Below are 25,520 nucleotides of genomic sequence, written 5' to 3'. Positions count from 1 at the left end.
AAGACTTGCAAAATATTTGATCACATCCAATGCATGGGTATCTTGCTGTCAAGGGATATGGCTCTGTGGATAAGAGAAGAAGGGAGTTACTCATGTATGTAAATAAGAAGCATCTCTGTAAGAATTGGGATAGAGAACTGGTGTGATTGAATTGTCGAACAGAAAAAAATCTGTATCTGTCCTAGGAGCATCTCATGGTACAAAGATTTGGTTTGTAATGTAATAAGGGGACTAGAGGGGATCAATGTCAAATAAGGAGAGATTCCTCATAGTAGGTTTGAAGAGAGAGTAAGTGTCAGATCTTACCAATGGAGGGAAACACTTTTAAAATAAGAGCAGGAAGGGAGCCCAAGGCTTACCACATAATATCTTCTGCAGTGTCCTTATGTGGTCTGGTGAGGTAGGTGCAGTGTTTTTGTGCGAGTATGGAGACTGTTGGTTTTAAGAGCAGAAGTGGAAGCAACAGAACCAGTAATGGGTGTTGACCTACGACAGAGGAGATGGTTCAACCATAACATGTTGAGCTACCTGTTAGATGAGCCACAAACCATCTAGTGTTGGTTTGTCATCTTGTAGTATGCAAAGCTGAATGCATAGCTATCAGTGGAATATTTGTAGTGGCTAAATGCGGCAATGTCATATAATATTAAGAAAATATTTCTGAAATAACATTTTTCAGTAGAACCATCAATTTGTTAAAAAAACAAGTATTTTTGAGTGATAGGGATAATAATTAGTACTATTTTCTGACTATAAACCATAGCCTCAATTCACATATTCAGATAAGGCTAACCCAGTGATTTTTCCACAGAAAACAACAGATAATTCTGATAATGTTGAAAATGAAGAAAAACAAGAACTTTCAGAAAATAACGAAAAATTAAGTGAAGAGAAAGAAGAAGAGATTGAAAAAACTGAGTCCTTCTTAGATCAATCTCCAAAAGGTAGGTGTTTTTCTGTCAGCAGGTTTTAATGCAGGGCATGACACGGCCAGTTGCCGCTTAAGGCATTGTAAGCAGGGTGTAACAGATTGTTTCTGGAAGCAACTGGAATTAACCCAGTGATGATGAGTGGGGGCATGAACATGTAAAAATCCCCACATTTTTCTTGTCTTTTATCTGTCAGCAACATTCCATCATGCATCATTCTATCATTTAGCTGTTAAATAGGGAGGGCATATTAAAATTGAAATCTGGTCATATCTTCTATACCATTACTTTCTAGCCAAGAGGAGAAATATCTGGGGAGCTTCATCCCTTTGCTAACACATTCCAAGACAAAAAAACAATATCACTTTTTTCCCCTTTGTATGGTCTGGCTTGACATCTCGGCTGCCACCAGACAATTATGTGAGCATCACTAGAGAGGGGCTTTGGCTCCGCTCATAGGTTGGGAACCAGGATTACATGTTTTTATTGGGCAGAAGTTGTGTGCCTCCACAAAAATAGTGCTTGCCATCCACAGCTGTGACTATTTTGTTTATTTATCCAACTGCCCTAAGCATGAACTTTCAGGAACACACAACATTGTTATACTATAAAGTGTCCTAGATAACTAAATAATTTATGTTGTTGTTCTCTGGTAGCAGCACAGATTTGAGAAGAGCAGTCATTAACCTACATGAATATTTAGGTGTAGCTTGACAGTGCAACTGTCACTTGATCTTTTAACTTACCCCGATATTTTTCTACAGTTCTTTGCTTCCACACAAATACATATCTAATCCCATGTTATTTACTACTAATGCTTCACATTGCCTTATACCATTTCTTTGATGCCAGACATACTGGCATTGTGAATGCCTGTTCTGACTGAGTTTCTAAACTGGGTTTATAGTGCTTGATACCCTCTCCTGACCACAATGATTTCTTGTCCAATCAACTATTGGTTTGAATAGACATTCTACTTGCATGTAAATATACAGTTTGTGGTGGGGATGAGATTTGTGGCACAATTTAAAAGATATATATTTAGAAACTGGCGGACTGGTTCACAAAGGTAAACTTACACTTTTGTTTAAGTTTATGATTGTTTGCTATTCACATGGGGATTTATGAGTAGTATCTTTATGAGTGTGGAGTCTCCGTACATAAGACATCTTTTTACGAGCGGAGGCTCCACACTCATAAAGATACTACTCATAAATCCCTTTGTGAATAGGAGACAATTGTAAACTTACACAAAGGTGTAGGTTTACCTTTGTGATTCAGGCCCTAAATGTAAAGAGTTTCCCAATGGGTGATTTTAGTGAGGATGTCTCATTTAAGTGACACTTATGAACCAATTTAAATTTAGGTCCAGACTACTGCAAAGTCTTTGTAAAGAGAAGTTTATTGCCACTAGCACCATAAATTAGAAATTAAAAATAATGTCTTTTAAAAATGAATTACAATAATATTTGGATGGTGCATTACCTCTTTCACCAGAGATCATAGGTATAAAGAAAGATTTAGTTAGGGGGTGTTACGCCTTTCTAAATTGGAGCCCTATATGCATATTTGCATGCATGAAAAAAAGGATATTAAGATGCACTGGATGAAACTGGCAAGATGTATGTTTGAGTGGAAATATATATTATCTAACAATTATAAAAAGGGACTCCACCAGGCAACATCTTTAACCATTTTCAAAAGAGAAGGTAATTGCAAAAATTGATCAAACCAGTGTGAAGTGAGATTTACAAAAGTGGTGGTGATTCATAAGGGCACTCAACAGTTCTGATAAACCTACAGAAATTAAAGCTTCTTTTAATTTGGCTGCGATAGCTGCTATAAACTGCCTTAGTGTGGAGCCTTGTTGAAACTGGTCAACGAAATTATAGCATTTAAAACCTTAAGGACCGAGATTCAATGGCATCGCCAGAAAAATAAAATACCCCCACTTTGAACCATACCTCATGTAGCTCTCAGCGAATGAATGAGGCTAGCAAACTCTGCAGTCATTTAGGAGATTGCTCCTCGTAAAGGAATTCTGAAATGCTTTAATTTCCTTCCTTCCGTCCTACACTTACCTTCACAGTATTTTTTTAGTCAATGTTCTGGTTATAATATTTTTGTAGCGCAGCATTTTGGAGTCGATTTTCTAGCTACAATCTTGTTGTAACAATATATTTCAAACTCGATATTATGGCAGTATCCCTTCGCTGGTATTTGTGCCTGATGCTGATCCGGAATACACTTCAACTGCAAACTTTCACTCGTGGGATATGTGTTTGTTAAACACAAACTGAATACACACATTGCATTTTGATCCAGCATAAATAATTACTATGAATTAGCGCATTTCACACAATGTGTGTTTTCCCCAGTTTTCTTTAGTGGATGCCCATAGGTCTGTGAATGTGAAGACCTGAGATATCCCAATCTCAAAGAAAGAATGTGTTTTCAGTCTCAAGATCTTTATCAAAATAAACCTGAACCTGACACAAACTAATCATGAGATGTATATATCAAATTTAAAACATGACAATCACCATACTGTGTTTATTTATTTTATCTGACTCTAGTAGCTGACATAGTTCAAGATAAAGAAACACCTTTGGAATCACCTACCTTGGATAGTGGTCAAACAAAGCCTGAAGACAGTGAGCCTAAGACAGGTGAGTTGGCCGGCAAGTATGTTATTGTCTGTGTGGAAATATTACAGTTGATTCACAAAGACCCCCCCCTCGCGTAGATGTTGGGAATGGGCAAAGAAAATGTCTTCTGTGTAGGTCGTCCCCAGATCAGTATTCAGCTTTCTGTGTGTAGATTACATTCTGATACATTCATAAATTTACCATCAACCATAACCTCCTGATATCATGGACTAACTGTGACAGGTTCAAGAAGGCATTCAACTAATAACACTTGGTTCCCAATAGACACATCCCTCTTCCAAACTCAAAATAATAATATGGATTAATATGGATTTGCATCATTCATAAATATAGTGCTTAAACTAGACCAATTTGCTCACCACTCTTCCTTGTTTATGATCTTGAACTACCCTTTTCACTCCTTCATAAATATCCTCTCTCTATCATCAGTGAATTATTCTTCCCTCCAGCACCATCCTTATACCATCCCAATGTATTGTCATTGGTCTGTATTCACAAAAAGTTTTTGGGCTGCACAAATTGGCTTACAGCCAATAATATCTCATTTACACCTACCAAGAATTCACAAAAGAATTTCTCACCAGCAGAAACAGATTTGCTACTGCATAGTTTTCCCTTGGAGAGGGTCAGTAAATTACCTCAGCAAAAGGTTTCGAGTACCTGCCCTTCTAGGATAGGAAGGGGAACTGATCATCCCCCATTTATAATAGTCTAGGGAAATAGCTGTATACAATTTTGCAAAAATAATTTCTGGTAGAGGGGAAAAAAGAAAAAAAATGTGCATGTGCACACTGAACCTCATTCCATAATTGCTGAAACCCATGCTGTGTAAGTTTCATTACAAAAGCTAAAGGAGATCACAGGTAATATCACGTGGCATTCCCAGCAATATGCCAAGAAGCCTGTGCTTGGTGCAGCTTTCCAGGCCTGCTCCTGGGAATATTTTTGAATTGAAAAAAGCTTTAAAGTATATGAATCAAGCTCTTTAGCAACATTACAATTGTAGTGTCCTGCATGATTTAGAACAGAACCTTTCTGGCTCCCTGAGGACTCGGCATCAGTGTGGCATAATCGCTAGAATAGAATGTATGATAGCTTGGTTTAGAATGTTGAAGTTTACAGATATACACAGACAAATAAAGATGTGTGATTTACAGCACGATGTGTGGGCTAGTTATTCAGCTGGTAACAGGCTGGGGAAGACATTACAATGGGCAACAAGATAGGGGATAAGTAACCAAAAGAACAAAGTGCTTTCCTGGAGAGTTTGCCTTGGTCTAAGCAAACTGCTTGTGCGTGCCACATGTGCCCTCGTCAAAGTACTGAGTCAACAGTTGGCTTATGAGGAATCAAAGTGCAACTTCAGCTAATGTGAAGTGTGTGAATGGAAAGAGGGTGTCACGGAAAGTCTACACATCGTTGGTCAAGAAACTCCGATAGAACTATATACCGTGCTGTCAAGCAAAATAAAGTTTTACAACATACGAAGAGTTAATATTGAAGGCTGATTCAACCAGGTTTACAAGTGCATTTAAAGGAAATTATCAGATACCCAATAGCGCTTAAGGCGGATCAAGTAGGTGTAAGACAGAACAAACTAAAGGATAGACTATGTAAATAACTTACCAAGCCCGATAGACAGAATCATCATACCCCAATCGACTGTGGCCTCAAGAGATATGCTCAGGGTTGTGCTAAAAGAGCAGTTCATATTTCTGGTGGCCAGAAACATGACAGAAGGCTGTCCTGCCAATGGAGCTCATCAAGGACAACCCCAAGGCTGGTCCATCGCAGGGCCAAGGCCAGGGCATGAATGGAACTGATCCTGATTTCCCAGCAGAAAGGTCGGGGAAAGTTTCTATCCCGACATCAGTAACTTCCAAACTGGTCTACAATACTGCCACCTTCCTCAAACCACCACCACAATTTCACACTTCTAAAAAGCAAAACATTGGTGAAAGGTGGACTGCGCGGATACAGACATCTGAAGATTTCATAGATGCGCTTGAAGAGACTGAGAACAGGAAGGTTATCGAATATCTAAAAAATCATGCAAACTGTAGTGTGAAAGAAGTCATGAAGAAAAATGCCAAGAACTGACGAAGAAGTCACATACCGTCACATTAATAATGCATTGAATCTCAAGTTTAATCCAGTACCAAACATTGATTATGAACAATATGTTTTCAGTCAAGAAAGTCAAAGAGTTGGCGAACAATTGATGAATTACTGAAAAACCTTGACACACTCATCAAACACTGTAAGTTCAAAGAATTGTACAATGAAGATGCAATGAGGCTACGATGAATGTGTGTCCAATTCATTCAGACAACGAATGCTGAGAGAAACTTTTAGTTTATAGCAAGTCTTGATGCTTGCCAGAGCTGGGGAACGTGCTGAGAGGCAAGCTGCCGACATGGAGGCCAGACATGCCCAGAGCGAGTATGTCAGGATTGTGAAAAGTAATTTGAAAGAATAGATTGAAGGACACAAAGTGATGTCTACACGCAAAAAGAACTTGTGCTTCAGGTGTGGATTTGCGTTTCCTCATGAAAGAAAGTGCCCAGCCTTTGATCAAATATGCAATGTCTGTGGTAAAGAGAACCATTTTGTTATGATGTGCAGAACGAAGGAAAAAGTAAGTATGTCAAGACACAAAGACAAAATGAGCACCAGAACGTTACAGAAACAATATTTGATGCACGCCCACAAGGCCAAGCGACAACATCAGTTGGGGCAAATAGAAACAAAGTTGATCGCCATCCAAATCATCAGCAAACAGTTCTTCAGCCTCAGTAATAAGTGAAAGTGAAGAAGGTGATTGTACCATGTCAATGCTTACCTCAGAGAAATGTGCACATGTCAGACTGGTCACCTGTGAGGAGAAAAGTTGATATGTCAAAGTAACGAAATCATACGCTGTCGACAGATTACATTGAAAATAAATGGATATTCAACACCTTTCATTATCGATAGTGGTGCTTTGATAAATATAATGCCTGAAGAAAAGACAATGAACTGTCTCCATTACCACGGCTTACACTGTCAAAGATCAAAGTGTACACTTGGGTTTCATCGACACCTATGAACAGTAAAGGTTTGTTTATGGTGATAGTGAAACATAACAAAACAAACGGTACGAGCACTGATCCATGTGCTTCAAGGTACAGAGACAAGTGCACGCTTGCTCAGCTTAAACACAGCTGCTGGCATCGGCTTAATTTCAGTGAATTACAACATGAATGCTTATCACAAGATAGTAAGTCAATTCCCTTCATTGTTTCAGGGTTTAGAAGATTTAAAGACTATGAAATTAAGACTACATATCAATGATGATGTCCGTCCTGTTGCTCAGAGCCATAGAATCATTACTTAAGCATGACATTATTGAACGTTCCACTGGTCCAATGCTATGGGCTTCTCCCATAGTGGTCATGCCCATGAAGGAGTTGTGCACATGTGCAATGACATGCACTAAGCAAACAAAGCAATTGAACAACAGTGACATCCAAGGCCACTCTTTGCTGACATGATCACACAATTGAATGGTGCCAAAATCGTCCCTGGAATTGATTTGAATAAAAGGTTATCAGCAGTTAGAAGTAGATGAAAGCTGCAGATATAGTACAACTCTTGCTACACATGTTGGTTTGTTTAGACAGAAGTGACTTAGGGCCTGATTTAGATTTCGGAAGATGGGTTACTCCATCATATTGGTTATGGATATCCCATCCACTGAAATATAACTCACATAGGAAATAATGGGATTTATATTTTGGCAGTAGTGATATACATCACCTTTGTGACAGAGTAACCCACCCCGAAATCTAAATCAGGACCTTAGTTTTGGTGTTTCATCAGCTGCAGAACTTTTCCAAGATGTCATACGATGCATCATTCAACCTGTTGTGAATGCCTTTAACTATAGCACTGACATACTGTTTTTTGGAGCTACACAGAAGGAGCACGATAGAGTTGTCACACAAGTATGTCAATTACTCAATGATGCAAGCAATGTGCAACTCTTGAGAACCTCAGTCTAAAGACAGTACTAAACTCTAATCTGCAAGCTACTGTTCGACACCACGCCTGACCATAGGTAAAAGTCCTGTTATTTTGATATTGGGGAGAGCAATGGCAACCAAGATACCCCAATGGACCACAGAAAGTAATAATAATGAAAACCTGATTTGTACGAGGAATTGTTCACAAACAGAAAAAGAAAATGAATGCAGACAAGAGGCAGCATGCAAAGGAACTCTCATTCTGAAATTTGGTGATCGCTCGACAGTTACGGAAACCAAAATCTATTGCTCTTTATGACGCAGAACCTTTTCAAGAAGTGTCTACCAAAGGACACATGGTGACTACCCAATGAACTTGAAAGTCCCTTACTCAAGACTCTTCTCACTTCAGGCCTGTGTTTCATCCGTCTTCAGCTCGAGATGGTGAAAGAAAGACTGATTCTAAGAACTCAATCACTGTTGCTGATTCTTTGCCATCATTGGCAATCTCTGACATTGAAGACAACTGTTTACAGCTTCCAGTAACCAGACTGGGTGGACAGATCAAAGTGCCAAGAAGACGAATTGAAGATATATAATTGTACATGCTTCTTTATATATGTAGATATTTGCGTTTGTCTCATGATTGTCAAAAAAATTGCTATTTTTCATTTAACAGAGGGAGATATGTAGTGATTTGCATCATTTAGAACAGAAAATTCTGGCTCCTCAGGGACTCCGTTTCAGTGTGACGTAATCGATAGAATAGAATGTCTGAGAGCTTGATTTAGCATTTTGGAATTCACAGGTACACACAGAGGAACAAAGATGTGTGATTTACAGCTCTGTGTGTGGCCTAACTATTTAACGGGTACCAGGCTGTGGAAGACATTACTACAATCTCTAACCATGCTGTAAGCTGCCCTATTACCATCTGCTATATTCTCTTTCATTCCATCACATCCACCTGCGCCCTCAACCATATACAAATCCTGATCTTCAAAAGTATACCCACCTATTCCTTTATCACACAAATTTCTTCATCCTGATTCTCTCACATACCTCCATTCTTTCTTGCATGTTCCACAGGGTAATGTAGCTTAGATGCCACTCCATCGTCTAATCCTAGAGCATTATACATAACTTCAATGATCTTCATGTTTGTGCAAGCCTACTCACCCTTGGCACCCCCTACTCCATTCTTAACTTAAACCATCTATCCTACTTTAACTTCCACTTCTTTTGCTCAAACTTTCACTTTATGGCCCATATTTATACTTTTTTTGCGCCGCGTTTGCGTCACTTTTTGACGCAAAAGAGGCACAAACATAGAAAAGACAATTATATTTTGTAAGTTTGCACCGCATTTGTGTAAAAAAATGACGGAAATACTGCGCACAAAAGTATAAATATGGCCTATGTTTCTTCTTATACGTTTTTTGGTCCCTCTCCATGATCTCCTTCATCTACGGGACTCCTGATTTGCAGTGATTTCTGCCCTACCGGAATCTACTCAGCCCAAAGCCACCCACAGTGTAGCAATAGAGTTTTTTACCATCAGAAGACAGACTGACCTTATTACATACAACACAGTTTGCTCCAGTGGCTCCAACCACATTGTGTTTTGTGCTTTCTGCAAAGAAACCTACCTCAAACAATTTTCATGTCTGACGGACACCTTATTATATATATTAGAATGGTGTATACCCACCCAGTATACCTATAACAATACAAATAACATACCTTTCTCATTCTCAGGGAGTATCCCAAATATCTCCCACCCCTCTGCATCCCAGCAAGCCTCAACCTAGCAGCACTTACCACTTTTATTCATCCCCATGCTTGATAAAGCCCTAATCCTCCCTTGCACAAGTGAGTCCAGTTTGTTTTACTGTATTCTGCCCTCCATGTGTGATTGAAGATTTTTGTTCTTTGATTTTTATTTTCTAAAATGTTTTAAATAAATTGTACTTGGTTTGACCTAAAGGAGATTTATATAAACTGACATTAAACTACAGTGAATTGTGGCCGTTGGATGATAATTCCAAGGTGAAGTACTGGGCTAGACCTGTCCACATATTAAATATGACAACGTCAAGAAAGTGAAGGTTTAATGAGGGGTCACTATTTACCAAGTTAGGAATTAACATTTTACGATGTGGTTAGTCTTAGTATTTGAAATCAAAAGCACCAACACTAGGATTCCATGAATACGGAAGTGAAAAAAGACCTGCTGCTAATGGAGGAAATGATGTCTATATGCTTCAGATGAAAATATCTTAGGAATGCTATTTTGATGCAATACCTATGCACAGACACTTTTCATGTGGGAGATTAGTAATTGGGTTGTATGCTTTTCACCACCCTGAAATCTTTTACTGGCTTTTTTGCATTGGTGCCAAATTTGACCAGAGTCCATGTCACCAACAGCATCTTGAGCCAAGAAATTAGCTCACTGAGATATATTGTTTAAACATGTTTTCATTTTGTATTAAAGAGAACACCGAGTCACACTTTGAAGTTCACTGTTAGTACTTAGGATGCACACAAGGCTTTGTTTGTTAATTAACTTTGGTACATAACAAAGAGTGTGAAGAAGAAGCAATTGCTTGGTTCCGACAGCATTAATCTGTACATTAGTTTCACACTAAAAGCAGCGATGCCTAGAACTTGCAGGTCTATTGCAGGCAGCTTTTTTCTTTTTCAGTAACCCACTGTGTATGTATTACGTTAACACAGAAGGCTCAGCAAATGCACTTTAGCGCTCAGTAGGTCGGCTATTAATTCCCAACTGTTTATATAACACAGCTCAATCCAACTATCACATTGAGGGGGTTTAAGGTTTCACTGTGGTATTAACCACAATGTTGTGCCTCCCTTATTCAAATGTGAATTTAACTTTAATGCCCAGCTACATAATCTCAGTTACTAGATGCTAAAAGCTCTCAAAGCAAGGTCACTCAATATGTTGAACTCTTTAATTTCAGGTATGGCCCAATTGTTGGCAAGTCCAGCGCAAAAGCTCATGGATCAGATAGCAGATTTTAGTATAAATCATACAAGGGACCTGATTCACAAAGGAATTCTTTTTATGTAAATATATGTGTAGGGCCAAAATAGACAATGCCCAGCAATTTACAAACGGAATTCCTGTCAGGTATAAATGGCTTCTCCACAATTGATTTCTTCTTCACAAGTTCAGAGGAACCTGCAGTGTTAAATTCCACACAAAATGTGGAATGTGAGTGTTACAAGATGTGGTTTCCCTGGAAGCTTGGGAACGTGGCAAACATGTTTCATGTGCGTCCACAAACTTCAATCATCTGACCTCATTCCGCCCTAGAAATGATTAGAAATTTACTCCTGCATTGGTCTGGAGTAGCTCACTTTCCAGGATCAGGAGAATGGATCATCCCCCATATGGTCAGACAAATGTTTTTCCCCAGTGAAGGAAAATTTATGCAGTTTCACATTCTATCTGTGTGTAAATGTATGTTATGTAGAATTCTGCACAGGGAGCATAGAAGACCTCATGAGACGTCACATGATAAAACCAGAAGTACACCCGAAAACCTGTACCTGGCGCAGCTTTTTAGGTGTATTTCTGGAAATGTTTGTGAATTGTGCAAAAATGTGAAAGTACATTTATGTAGAGATGTAAATCTCCGCCTATACTATTATGTATTTTTCAAGAATGAGGAGCAAGGTTTTGAAAATTGCATTGCTTTTGTTGATCAAATAATACTTCCAACTGTTCCTTTTTCTATTAGCGGTAGAAGAGACAAAATCTGAAGAGAAGGAACATGTTGAGCCTCAGCAGAATGGAGACAAGGAGGAAGATGAAGAGGGGAAAAAAGAAGACAAAGCAGACAAATTTAAATTCATGTTCAACATCGCAGATGGTGGTTTCACAGGTTGTAGTCCATGAATGTTTAAGTGTGTGTGTGCAGTTCACATACATTCACCATCACAGTTTACATGCATGGGCTAAATACAGATTCAACTGCCTGTTGTTTGCAGTGGTGTAATGTGGAGAGGCGTAGTCAGATTCACGGCATTAGTTCACAGAATTATAGACCTGATCCACATGACAAAGAGAACATGTGTATTGAGAAGTGATATTCTTTCATTATCCAGTACATAGAATAATTCATAGACCTCTTACATGTTTGAAATGCAAAGCAAGCAATATCATTTCCAGGAGAAAAGGGGTTACTTGCCAAAGCAAAATGCACCTAATCTTATTATTGTCAAATAGTGTAGTATGGCACGTTCAACCATATCTTAAAAATTAAACCTAAAGTTTTTTGTTGAAATTATTTTTAATCCTAGATCTTCAAATTTAGAAGCATACCTGAAAATATGAAAAAGGAAAGAATCAAGCATTGTATAATGCAAATAGAATAATGTGCCAGAGACACAATGAATTCAAACATATGGGCTTGTACAGAGATGCTCAGCTCAGAGGAGGCACATTGGCCTTTCTAATTAGCTCCCTCTAAATAACACGACAGATATTTGAAGCTAAGTACTCATAATACGTTTAAGCGAAGAGAACTCAAAAAAGAAAAATTAATTTCAGACAACATGTTCCCAAAAACTCCTGTTTAGATCTACTAAAAGTTGACCCTTTATTACTATTAACTCAACCCAATCACCTTATCTGACCTTTGTGATTGGCTCAAGATCTACCACGCTTTTAGTATCAGCACAGAACCGTAACCTATTCTTTTGTGCTCTACAAAGGTTTATTTCTTCTTTCGTTTTCTGTAGCAAGACTCAATATTTTACCCATGGAATTCCTCCAAGAGACTCCAACACAGTGTTAACTGAATCCGCCGAACCTAAATAATGTTCTGAGAAGTAGGTGATGGCAGTTCTCACATATTAATTGAAACAATTACCTTTGAAGAAGTAAAATGTTGAAACACAGACAGATCATCGCACTTGAAGACGAAAAGTGATAAATAAACACACTCATAACTATAAAGAGCAATTTCTCTGAGCCAGGTTTCCTGGAATCTTGCCACCAAGGAGAGTCATATATTAAAAATGCCTACACTTAAGTCACTATTATAGGTTGAAGAAAAGATAGTATAATCCCTGTCAACAGTGGGCTTCAGTCTCTACATCCAAGACCAAGAATATCCTGCAACCTCCTAGATGCCTCCTAAACGTATTGCCACAACTGTATCGGCTTTCAGGTCTATTCATTAATGGTTCAGGGATTCGGGGATGCAACCAATACGATTAAATTGTCAAAATGAAGGTCAGCAATCTTTTTATATACTATGATGACTATGGCATCTATTTGCTATTGGGCACATAATCGTTGTCAATGATGTAATTTTAACACTGTTTAATTAAATAAATCCACCAATTGTCCCTCTAAATATTAATTACACACCATAGAGAGGTCCCTTTTTGAGGAATCACCATCCTCCAGAGCTGCCTATGAAACGTACCCTTTAGAATGTGTTTTAATACAGCTGAGTTCAGGGAGGTGCTCTCCTCTGAATGAAAAATCCAAGTAAATAACGAATTTGTGAGGCAATGGTTTCTAATTTGGTTAAACACTGTTATTTACCCTTTAAGTATTTCATGGAATTGTCAGTCGTCCAAGCCTGATGTCAATTGACTTTGTCATGAAGGTTTACTAGTCTTTTCAGCATCCAAGTTATAGTCACAAATGGTAAATGAGCGGCACTCTTTTTTTCACGTAAAATACTAATTAATATGAATGTCAACGGTAGTTATAGTACTGAGGGGCATATTTAAGAGCCCCTAGCGCTATTCCAATGCCACATTAGAGTAATGTTTTTTACGCTAATGTGGCGTTAGAAGGCCAAAAATGGCACACCATATTTACAAGGTGGCACAATGCATGCATTGGCCCTCTTTGTAACCCTTCACACTACATTATGCCTGCACCAGGCATAATGTATGCAAAGGGGGCATTCCTTCGCCACAAAAATGCTCTAAGAGATTTCCTTGAGCCATTTGTTTTGGCTCTTTTAACGCCCAAAGCAAGTGTTAAAAGGAGGTTTCCATTGCTTACAATGGGCCTCTGGGTGCTTTGCAGGATTAGCGTCAGAATGTTTTTACACTAATCCTGCAAAGCGCTGGACTAGCACAAAAAATTCAGACACTAGTCCCCTGACTACTGTCATGGTGCACCGTATTTTAAATATGGCACAAACATGATGGCGGTAAGGGGGCGCTAAGGGGCGCAAGAAAAGTGGTGCAGCACTGTGTTTTTTTAAATGCTGCAAGAGACAAGGTGCTGGACAGTGCTGTCGCAAGGGAAGGGCAAAGGTAGCATCACGTCTCAAGCCCCGTGCTTTATTAAGGTCCCACGCTCACATTACAAAAAAAATGAATTTACAGACTTTGAAGCAACCGTGCGTGTTTAATAATAAAGAGGCAACTAACACGGGCACACTTTTAGATGGTGCCAAATGTTAGAGCTGGTGTGTTCTCTTTTTCCTAGAAGTAACTTTTCTTATCTTTGGAAGCAGGTTGGCCTATTCCACGCAATAGCTTTTGACAGACCTGGTAATGACGACCCTATATAGGTCTAATGCTTGTTTACTGCTTTCTTTTTGTATACTCCTATTTTGTTGCCTGAGCTTTTAAACACGTTTTTCCGGGTAAAGGGTGTCCTTCAACGTGCATAAATCTAAATAAAGGACTGTATACAAGGGTCAGGTTGGATTTTACCATATAGGCTGGCTTGCAACTGTACGTGACTTTGTGCATTAGATGCAGTGGGCTGAGATCAAGGCCCCTTTGTCCAGAAAAATAATTTTCTTTTTGCTCTTATATGACTGGAAGCTAAAAAAAGAGTCCCATACAAGCAGTGGGATCATGTGTGTGTCATTGTTACTGTGTCCATTGTTTTTTAAATGTATGATAGACTCACTTGCATAGTCAAATAGATGTTCTTATGAGATGAATCACTGCATTTATTTTTATGTTGTCCATTATATTTTGCCAGGAGAATGTGGTAATTGGTCTATAATTTGCTTCACATTTCTCAAAGTGGTGTTGTTTCTAAATATCTTAAATTGAAATTTAGAAGAGCATGATTAACAAATGTACTGTGAAAAGGCACTTTGTTGGTAGTGTTGTGAAATAGCTGTGGTCATTAGTGTTAAACTACAACTTTATTGTTCTAAACCATCCCATAGAAGGTTGAATTTGTAAATTTTTACGTGGCTCTGAGTGGCTTCAAAAACCTGGAGTAAGACAGCGCTCTGCAAATTGCTGAGTTGCCAAACTCTGAGCTAGGGAGGCGCTCCATGGGGGTTGCATGGGTGTTCCCACACAACTCCCACAGATTTTGATGCATCCCCAGTTCTGCAAGAACTTGTAAACCTGGGGCTGTGCCAAAATCGTACGCCTCCTCAAAGGAGGCGTAACAAGGAGAACTATCCCTGTTTCTCCTAGTTTCTTCCTCTTTCTATGTGAGGTGCCCTCTGCAGCACACATAGAACGAGGAATATGCCTCCCAGCATAGTTTTTGTGCAGGAAGATGTCCCTTCCTGCACAAAAGCAGTCCTGCATGCACCATGGTGCAAGGGTGGCTGCATTGGCGCTAGGCAACCCATTGTACACCAGTGCAGGGGAAAAGTCAGGAATGTGCTGGATGCTTTAAATATGGCACATGTGTGCCCTTTAACTGTCGTGCAGTGCAGCAAGGTTAATTTCTGCGTAGCTCTGCTTGACAATCTGATAAATATGCCCTCTACTATATAGGCGAACACAGTCATTGTGTTACATTAAATTCTTTAAATATTACCTACAGTCAGGCCCACTAGAATTGAGTCATTTTCCAGCCACTATATTTTACACATAGTTATTGATTAATTGAACTATCCATATAATCCACCATCTACTGCATGAAGTGCTAATTTCAACACAATTTTTTTTTCCATCAGCAAGCTCATCTAAAGTTATTTTAAAAAGTGCAACACGTTGCTGCACAGAGGCAGGCCTTTATCACCTTTCAAGGTTGATATACTTAGGAATTAAATTGTTAAATAAAGTGGAACGTTTGTCCAGAGAGTATTAATGTGTGTTAAAATGACAAAATAGCAAAATAATACAACCATAACCGTGTGCCATTATTCCATTGAAATGCCTTTTCTTACCACACAATTTCATCCTCTATTGCTGCACAATTCCAGAGGCTCCAAATTTAGTACTAGGGAGGTACTGTACAGACTCATATATCTATTATGAAATGCAAGGGTGAAGCCTTGGATTCAAAAACATTGCTCAAATGCTGGTAAGTCCCCAAAAAAGGGACAGAGTTGCAGTATGGTTAAGACATTCCATGTGATTGAAAGAACCCTTGTGAGTTCAAGTGTAGAAAGAAAGTTCATATATATATATATATATAAGGCTGGACTGCCCATAGCGGGCATCGGACATTACCGTGGGAGGCTGGAAGTGTGGTGGGCTGCTTTTGTTACTGGGGGCCGGTTTTGTAGCGGTGCTGCAATTTGAAAAGCACTGCAGAGTTCTTTGTATATCCAACAGATCTCAGGCAAAAATAAAAGTGCCAAGATAACTCTGGTGATTATTGTTCCTGCTGGAGAAAAATCAGGGTTTTGTCTAGTGACAGTTTTGACTAATCTAAGGTAGCACAGAGGATTTATATGCCTCCTGCAAAGAACGTGTACTATGCAGATCACAGAACAACATTTTATGTGCAATGTTCAGTGAGATACTGCTTTTGTCACAAAGCATCTTTTGTTACCATGTAGTCCATTGGTTACAATTATAGTCTTGCACAGTGAGCTTTGCCATCAAAGAGCTGCATTCAAACTGCATGGGGTGCAGGTTAGAAAGTTATGTTTTTCCCAGTCTTTGATTATCCTAATTTTGCTAAACAGGGTTTGTTTGGGTAGAAATAAATTGTTATTGTTAAAGTCAACCCTCACCACTGTGTTACATTTTGAATCCAGAGTTTATGCGTTCCGAGACCCATCCATACTGGTAGACCAAGTGCCTACCAGTATGGATGACATGTGAATACAACATCTTGTGGTCTCCTTTTTCAACGTTTTCTAATACTGATTTGCACACATATTATTAATTGGCTCTGTATGATGTGTGTATGATGCAAAGTGCTCCAACACTCTACGCTGGTAAGGGAGGGGCTAAAAAAACCAAATGAAATACATGTGCGAGAGGGGATACGGAGAGTTGAGAGGCACTGTTAAAGGGTCATGGTGATTGACTCATTTAAGAGCCCAAATAAAGATTGCTGTATCCTGGTACATTGTAAGGTCATAATTTACTATGCTTTAAAAACGAATACAATTGAATATGTAATGAAAAATGTGTTGTAAAAGGCACTCTTTGCTATTTTTTCCAAATTTGCCTTCATGGGAGAACCTCCCAGGCCCCATTGTAGTGGTCAGGCTTACTAAATATGCACCCTATGGGGGCTAGTCTGGTAAAATTCGCCAGGGCTGCTTTAGGTTCCCAGTCCTGCTCTGTATACATAACATATTGTGGAACCATAAGCCATTCCATTTTAATATGATTTCATAAAAAGGCATTTGACTCCTCATTTTAACAACATTGGAATTGCAGATATGTTTGGAAAGTACCAGAGGAGGCTGAGCAAAAACCTGCAAAAAGGCATAGTAGCCATTAGCGGTCTGGGCAAAAATAGCATTTGTCTGGCAAAAATACACAAAAATGGATAGGTGGTCAGGCGATCCATTCCTATATTTGCTGAAATGTCTCTGGGGCAGGCAAAGTGGTCCATTGGCAGACAGGTTTGTCCTTTTGCAGACAGTGTGATTGTTGGTGTGGTTAAGAGTAACCCAAGCAGGAAGGACATACTTCAAACAGGGAGACTACCCATGGTTGACAGAGTAATTCCTGGGTTTGTGAACTGTACATCCAGAGACGTTTTAAGGCATGGGCAAAGCAGGGGCGTAAGTCAAGTCCTTGCAGAACCTGAGCAGCAGGAGGAGGGGCATCTCTTAAGGGACCCCCATTCAACTTAAAGCCCATAAATATTCGTGAGATTTTGGAGGCTCAGGCCCCTTATCACATCCTGCAGGGAGGCCCCGTCATCTTGGCTTATGCCACTGGTGGCAAAGTGGGCAATTGGCCAGGGCCCCCATCTTCCAAGGGGCCCCTGAGAAACAGACTTTCTCAGAACTTTCTCTCTAGCTCTCCTATGTATTTTTGTGTTTTACAATGAATTCAATATTTTTGGTAACACAGTACTAGCATTAGCAAAAAATAGGATAGGTGATACAATTCTAAGCACTGCCAAACAAGGGCCCCAAAATATTTATTACCCAGGAACCCCAAAATCCTTAAGATGACTTTGTTTACATCAAGTAGAAAGAATTTCCTTCAGTCCACCAGAGGGATCCCTTGTTAGGCATGATTTCCATACAGGCAGATTTACCCATGTACCTGGCAGAGTGTATGTCTGATACTCAGGCCACTCATTTTACTGTGTATTCAATAGATATTTAAAGGAGTGTGCTTTATTTTTCAGAGCTCCACACATTGTGGCAAAACGAGGAGAAAGCTGCTGTTTCTTCAGGCAAGATCTATGACATCTGGCATAGAAGACACGACTACTGGTTGCTGGCCGGTATAGTCACGTATCCTTTTTACCAAGGAAAAATTCCAATATTCCTATTTTTGAACAAACGTTGCCTAGAAAAACACGTCAGAAAATTCTTGCAATTACTGTTACATGAAATGGTGGTGGCTACAGTAGTTGTCAAAACCATTAGCCTGCGATATTGTATTCAGTGTTGTTTCTGTCAATTGTATGCTGCTACACTGGCGTTAGGGCAACATTATGGCAAAGTACCATCCATGGACATTCTAGGGGTGAGCCCTGACTGTTGCCATGGCAGTATACATGTGGACAGGTGGCAGGCACCATGGAGGGAACTCATAAGGATTTCTAGCTATTAACACCTGCCCATTGCTACAAATTTCACCTTCAGTCATGTCCCCTTGGTGGGAAATAGTGAAAATGTCAGAAAATTCTTGCAATTACTATTACATAAAATTGTGATGGCTACAGGAGGTGTCACAACCATTAGTCTACAATATTGTATTCAGTGTTGTTTCTGTCAATTATAGTTGCTGCAATGGTGTTAGTGCAACATTAAGGCAAGCTATCATCCATGGACTTTCTAGGGATGCTCCCTTACTGTTGCAGTGGCAGGATGAATGTGGACAGATGGCAGGCACCAGAAAGGTAACTGATGCCTATTTCTAGCTATTAACACCTGCCCTCTGCTACAAATTTCACCTTCAACCATGTCTGCTAGGTGGGAAATAGTCTAACAAGCTTTGATTTAGAAAATTCTGTGGACTTACTCTGCATAAAGCAAGTAACTGACAGCTTTTAATAGCAACATCTGTTAATAGCATTAAATGCAACTTTTCGGGGGCGTGGCCAAGATGGCGGCGCGCTAGGACGTTCCTGCCTGCGCTCCGCCACCCTGGCCCCAAAATCTGCTGGCAGGCCTGACGAGGGGGCGTCCCAAGGCCCCCCCCCCGAGTTGACGGGTGCTGCTGGAGGCAGGGGGCAGCCCGATCGAGGTCTTGCAGCCCGTGACGCTGCCCCTGCAAAGAGGAGCGGCCGGCCCCGAAGCGTGTTCGGGGCCGCGGATCGGCTTGGGCAGTGACCTGGGCCGCAAAGTGGTGCCTTTCTCCGGCGGCGGCCTGAGAATGCGTCTGGAGGCATCGGAGCCTCAGAGGGATCCTGCTGGGCCCCGTGAGTCGCGGGGGCATGGAGGGGGCTTAGACCCCAAGAGTAATTGCCGTTTGGCTGGAAGGAGCCTCTTTGGAAGACCTGGTTGGGGCTGGATGTGAGCCCCTCCCCCCACATTGGACCTCTCCGGGACCGTGGAGGGACCTGGAGGTGCAGCCACATAGAGTAGAGGCCTTTGTTTCATCCTGAGGTCTTCATCCCCACCAGCATGGACCACAAGTAAGTGCGGGCCAGTTTGCGAGGCGGCAGAGGCCACAAAAGGCGAAGTTCCGTGGGAGGAGGCTACACAGCGCGCAGGCCAGACGCAATATCTGTTACGAAGACACCTGGGGATTTGCTTCCAGACGGAGCGTTTGGAGAGACTTGGGGTGGTGTCCCAGCGAGCTGAGTCTGGGCCCGCAAGCCATGGCGGCGGCCAAATCCAAGCGGGAACGCTCAGTGAGAGAGATGTTGACAGGGACCCGGATGGCATCGGGGGACATGGCGGAGGATCCACCGGCGACGAGACCACTGAACGCTCGGACGGAGATGGAGTCGGATGAGGGCTTGCCAGTCACGAAGGGCTTTCTAACCTCCCTGTTTGATTCGCTCCGCAGCGACATCCAGGAACTTCGCAGAGACATATCCCAGGAGGTGAAGGAGCTACGGGGAGAGGTTACCTCCCTGGGAGATCGTGTGGCGCAGCTGGAAGATGGCAAAATTCCCTGGGGTGAGGAGGTGGCGGGCCTGCAGCAAGAGGTAGTTCGTCTCCGAGAGCAGCAGGACTCCCTCCAGATAGTGGTCGAGGATTTGGAAAATCGTTCAAGGAGACAAAATATCCGCATCAGAGGGGCCCCGATGGGGGCGGAAAAGGAGGACATTGGAGAGTATGCGGTGGGCCTGTTTCGATCTCTGCTGGGCACGGAGGACACCCAGGAGATAGTTTTGGACAGAGTTCACCGGGTGGGCCGCGCTGGAGGCCCTGGAGACCGTTCCCCGAATATCCTGGCCTGTCTCCACAATTTTGTGCTTAAAGAGACGATCCTGCAGCTGGCTCGCAATCTCCGGCAGGTACTCTTTAGAGGACATAAGCTCCAACTATTCCACGACCTCTCAGTGCGGACCCTGCAGAGGCGAAGAGAATTTAGACCTATCACGGAGCACTTGCGGGCGCATGATGTGTCTTATTCCTGGGGCCACCCATTCCGCTTGGTCTTCCGGTGGGAGGAACAGCTACAGCAGGTGCGATCCGTTTCGGAAGCATTTCGGATCTTGGGTTTGGAGGAGAACTCCCAGGATGCGAGCGAGAGGGCTGCCCTGCCTGGGGGGGGGCCCCCACGTTGGCAGTGTAAGGAGAAAATAAGGAAATTGCAGCGCCCTACGGCCTCGGAGCTGAGGTCGGAGCGGGAATCCGTTCTGAACAGCGTAGCCGCCGGAACGTTAGCCTAGTGGAGGGGGGACGGGACAGACCCGAACTGCCGATGGCCTTAATGTTGACGGCTTGTCAGCCACTGAGGAGGGTAGGGGTGACGGGGGCGTTGGACCTGGTTTACCAAACATGGATGGTTCTATGGCCCTGTGGACACACTTCCTCGTGAAGTTGGGTGTGCGAGGACTTTTTGGTTCTGAGCACCTGTTGTGCACATTGATTGTATGTTGCTGTGTTTCCCTGCAATGCTGGCTTATGTGTGGAGATAGTCTCAGGCCTTGGTGTTTCAGATGGTTCATCTTCTGGTCTGGGGGGTCCTCTTTCTGTTGGGTCCCTCCCCTTTTGAATGCTTCTCTCATTATAGGGTATGATTATCAAATGTACAAGCTTGAATGTCCGAGGGTTTAACAATCCTACGAAGAGGCTAGCCATCCTGTCTGCCTTGGAGAGGTCGGGGAGTCATATATGCCTGCTGCAGGAAACACATCTCGTCCCAAAAGATGTTTACCGCATGCGCTTTAAGTGGTTCCCTAGACAGTTCTGGTCTTCGGCATCAATGAAACACGCAGGGGTTGCGATATTGTTGGCGCGCTCATTCCCTGGGGAGGTGGTGACAAAATTGCTTGAGGTGCAAGGTAGGCTCTTAGCCATGAGATAGAGATTGGGGGGTTTTCCTTCACTATTGCTTCTATCTATGTGCCCAATTCTCAGCAGGAAGTCTTTCTAAAACAGGCTTTGACCCCGCTATTACAATACCCGGATGGTTCTATCCTGGTGGGGGGCGACTTTAATCTGGTGATGGATGGAGATTTGGATCGCTCAGGCCACCGGTATGGGCAGACGGGGTCAATGACAGCGGCAGAGCGTCAATGGTTGAGTGAGTGTGGCCTGGAGGATGTGTGGAGGAGGGCACATCCCAAGTTAAGGGACTATTCCTTTTATTCGGCAGCGACCAAGACATATGCTAGGCTTGATCTTTTTTTGGCCTCACAGGAGCTTCTTCCCCGGGTTAGGGAGTCAGCGATCGAGCCTCGATCCATGTCTGATCACGCTCCGGTTACTGTTGAGGTTGCCATGAATATGGGGCGCATGGGCGTATAAGAGTGGCGATTCAGGAACTCGATGCTTCAGAACGCTGCAACAGTGGACGCGATTCGTAGTGCAATAATAGATTATCTTAGCCATAACGATGATGGGGCCACTTGTATGGCGACGCTGTGGGAGGCACTGAAGGCGGTATTGAGAGGTGAGGTGATGTCGCTGTCAGCTAGGGATAATAAAGCAAGGAGATTGCTTCGGGAGGATTTAGAACAGAGAGTGAGAGCATTGGAGCGCTCACATAAGCATACTGGTGCTCCGAGAGTCTGGCGAGAGCTTGAGAAAGTGAGGAAGCAGTTGATGCGGTTGGATTGGGACAGGGCAGAGTATGCGGTGGTGCGCCTTAAACATAAGTATTACTTAGGGAGCAACAGATGCGGTACGCTATTGGCGCATCGGTTGCGAGCGCAGCGCACGTCGTCAATGATAAAAATGGTCCGCTCCCCTATAGGAGCGGAAGCGCACACGAGCGACCAAATTGCGGAGGCCTTCGCGGAATTCTATCGGTGATTATATGGAGCTGAGGACCCCGGCAATGCATCTCCAGAGGCCTTCCTAGAGGGTAATGCAATTACTTCTTTGACCGAGAGAGAGGCGACCTCATTAGATCAACCCAAAAGGGCGGAAGTGGTCATATCGGCGATTTCACGGTTGCAGGTTGGGAAGTCACCAGGCCCTGATGGTTTTTCCGCACTTTTTTACAAGACCTTTTGTGTGGAACTTGTACTGATATTAGTGCGACTTTTCAATTCCTTTCGGCAGACGGGGGCTCTCACAGCCAGCATGCTGGATGCCAAGATTGTGGTTATCCCGAAGCCGGGGAAGGATCCCGAGGAGTGCGCCTCCTATAGGCCTATTTCCCTCTTGAATATCGATGTCAAACTGTTCACTGGTATTCTCGCACACCGTCTCAATTTTTACATGCCGGGCCTTGTAGATCCCGACCAAGCTGGATTTATACCACACAGACAGTGTAGTGATAACACTAAGAGACTGCTTCACCTGTTGGATAAAACGGATCGCTCACACAGGGAGGCGCTCTTTCTCTCTATCGATGCCGAAAAGGCGTTCGATAGGGTTCATTGGCCATATCTGTTCAGAGCCCTTGGGCGTTTTGGATTGGGCCCGGGTTTCATGGCATGGATTCGTTGCATCTATCAGGCGCCCCGGGCGGCGGTCCGGGTCAACGGAATGCGCTCGCTACCGTTCCCAACTCAAAGAGGGACCCGGCAAGGGTGTCCGCTTTCGCCTCTCCTGTTTGCGCTTTATATGGAACCCATGGCGCAGTGGCTTCGCGATAACCCTCAGATCAAGGGAGTGAAGTTAGGGGGAGATGAGCACATCATTTCATTGTATGCAGATGATGTGATTCTTACCCTCTCGGAGCCTGCAAACTCATTGCCTGCACTAATGGAGATACTGGAGGGATTTGGACGGGTCTCTGGATTCCGGATAAACATGTTAAAGTCCCAGGCCATGAGCAGGTTTATTAGTGTTGAACATGAAAGAGATATGAAGGCCCGTTTCCACTTTATATGGTCTTCCTCAAAAATCCCGTACTTGGGGATTGACTTAGGGTCCACTGTTGCCAGTACGGCGTCGCTGAATTACACGAAACTGACTCGGGAGGTGCAACGCGACCTAGAGACCTGGGGGAGACTTAGGCTGTCTTGGCTAGGCAGAGTGGCAGCGGTGAAGATGACCATCATGCCGCGTGTCCTCTACATCTTCCAGGCACTTCCGGTGGCGACCCCGCCACGGACGATAGCAGCCCTCCAAACAGCGATTCTAAAATTTATTTGGGAAGGTAGGGTGCCGCGGTTGCCGCGACGGGTGTTGTATCGCCCTAAGCAGGAGGGGGGACTGGCGGTCCCCTGCCTTCTGCGATACTTTCAGGCTGCACAATTGCGTTTTTTATTCGAATGGAGCCGCCCGTCTTCCGAGAAACATTGGTGTTTCATGGACCAAGCGGTGACCGGCTCCCATATATGGAAAGAGCCCTGGCTCCGCCGCCGCCACAGAGCGCGGGGGTTGTATGTGTCCCCGGTCACAGAGGTGTCGATGAGGGTATGGGATGTGGTAGCTAGCAGACTGGGCTTGACGACATTTCCATCTCCAATGACTCCCTTAGGTGCGAACCCTGATTTTGGCCCGGGCCTGCAACGGGAGGCACTACGCCGCTGGTATGAGGGGGGCTGTAAAAGGGTGGGTTACCTTTTTGACGAGCAGGGGGTGATCCCCTTCGAGCAGATGAGAGAGGTCTATGGCTTAACGGAGGCGGATAGGATGATGTATTACCAAATACGGCACTGGGCCATGTTGCCAGTTAATAGGGCATTAATAGACAGGCCACTAACACCGCTTGAAAAATGGATCTTAGTAAAAAAAGATGATAAGCGGGTGATCTCGGAGCTCTACGGCCTCCTAAGGGGGGACACCCTTTCGCCTAAGACTAAGGGTCAGCTGAGGTGGGAAAGGGAACTGGAGAGAGAGCGGTCTGAGGCGGAATGGGAGGGTGTTTTCTACAGGACTCGCCACACGGCCTACGGTGCGGCAGGCACAGAGACAGCCTATAAGGTGGCCTCCTATTGGTACTACATCCCAGCAAGGATCCATGCCTGGGAACCCACTAAGTCTAGCCTTTGTTGGAGGGGTTGCGGGGGGGAGGAACACTTGTGCACTTGCTATGGCATTGCCCCAAGCTTCACCGGTACTGGGAGAATATTATAGATGTTATTGATTCGGCGTTTGATACACAGATCCCCAGATTCTCGGCTTATACTTTGCTGGGCTTGCCTAACCCGCTTACCTTCCCCCTGAAATCACTGAGGGGGCGGCAGATGGCCTTGGCCTTGAACGCGGCACTGCAGCTGTTGTTGGCCGTGTGGGGGACTGACAGGATCCCGACAGTAACCTCATGGCTCCACAAGTTGTGGTTCATTCTTGCTATGGAAAAGCTCACTTTAGCTTCACAGCAACGCAGTGGCGAATTTAAAGAACTCTGGCAACCATTCTTACAACTACTTTCCACGGAATTCACAGAATTGACATGCCCAGCCTATCTGAGGGTGCTAGAACTGACTTGAGTGAAAGGGAGGGAGTGAGCATTGGAGAACTATACGCAGGACCAAGATTGAGTGGAATCTAGGTTTGGGACTGAGTGATGGCTGTATGATGTGCTAGTAGCAGGGAAACAATGTTAAGGTTTTGTTCATGTTTATTGTCACTGTACATGGAGCATGCCTCATTTTACGGCAATTGTACCAGTTTGATATAATGTATATTTGATGTTTATAATTGAAAATAATAATAAACAGATTTGATCCATAAATGCAACTTTTCTTGTTATTTTGTATATAGCAAGAACAGTCACGGCTGCTGCCACAAAGAGTTGGGAGAGGGGTGGGGAGAAGCGTGCAGATCGGGGGGCAGTAAAAAAAAAATAATACACTTACCTGCCCCTCCACAATCTGCTGCTCCCGCCAGCTGCTCCGTCTCGTGTGCTTCCCACCCCAACCAATCATGACGCTTCTCTCATGCTGTTACACAGCATCAAAGAAGTGCTGCAATTGGCATGAACGGGCAGAAATGCTGCTCAAAGAGGGAGTGGGGCACTGCGCTTGGTCTCCACTCAGCTCT

The 25,520-nt window shown here is 43.1% G+C and overlaps 1 protein-coding gene across 4 annotated transcripts in view; it reads left to right on the top strand.

Annotated features, from left to right (window-relative positions):
• CHD5 (chromodomain helicase DNA binding protein 5) overlaps positions 1 to 25,520 on the top strand; it is a 981,350-nt gene that overhangs the window by 824,808 nt on the left and 131,022 nt on the right. For 3 of the 4 annotated variants that reach the window (XM_069239999.1, XM_069239997.1, XM_069240000.1), the window contains exons 33-36: positions 812 to 944; positions 3,506 to 3,598; positions 11,373 to 11,516; positions 18,137 to 18,245. In XM_069239999.1, coding sequence (XP_069096100.1) covers positions 812 to 944; positions 3,506 to 3,598; positions 11,373 to 11,516; positions 18,137 to 18,245 — 479 coding nt within the window. The remainder of the gene's footprint in view (positions 1 to 811; positions 945 to 3,505; positions 3,599 to 11,372; positions 11,517 to 18,136; positions 18,246 to 25,520) is intronic. The other variant, XM_069239998.1, reaches the window with a different exon arrangement.

Source organism: Pleurodeles waltl, chromosome 6, assembly GCF_031143425.1.
Source record: "Pleurodeles waltl isolate 20211129_DDA chromosome 6, aPleWal1.hap1.20221129, whole genome shotgun sequence".
Classification (NCBI taxonomy): domain Eukaryota; kingdom Metazoa; phylum Chordata; class Amphibia; order Caudata; family Salamandridae; genus Pleurodeles; species Pleurodeles waltl.
Note: the sequence above shows the minus strand (reverse complement) of the source record. Positions and strands in the feature narration are given on the sequence as shown.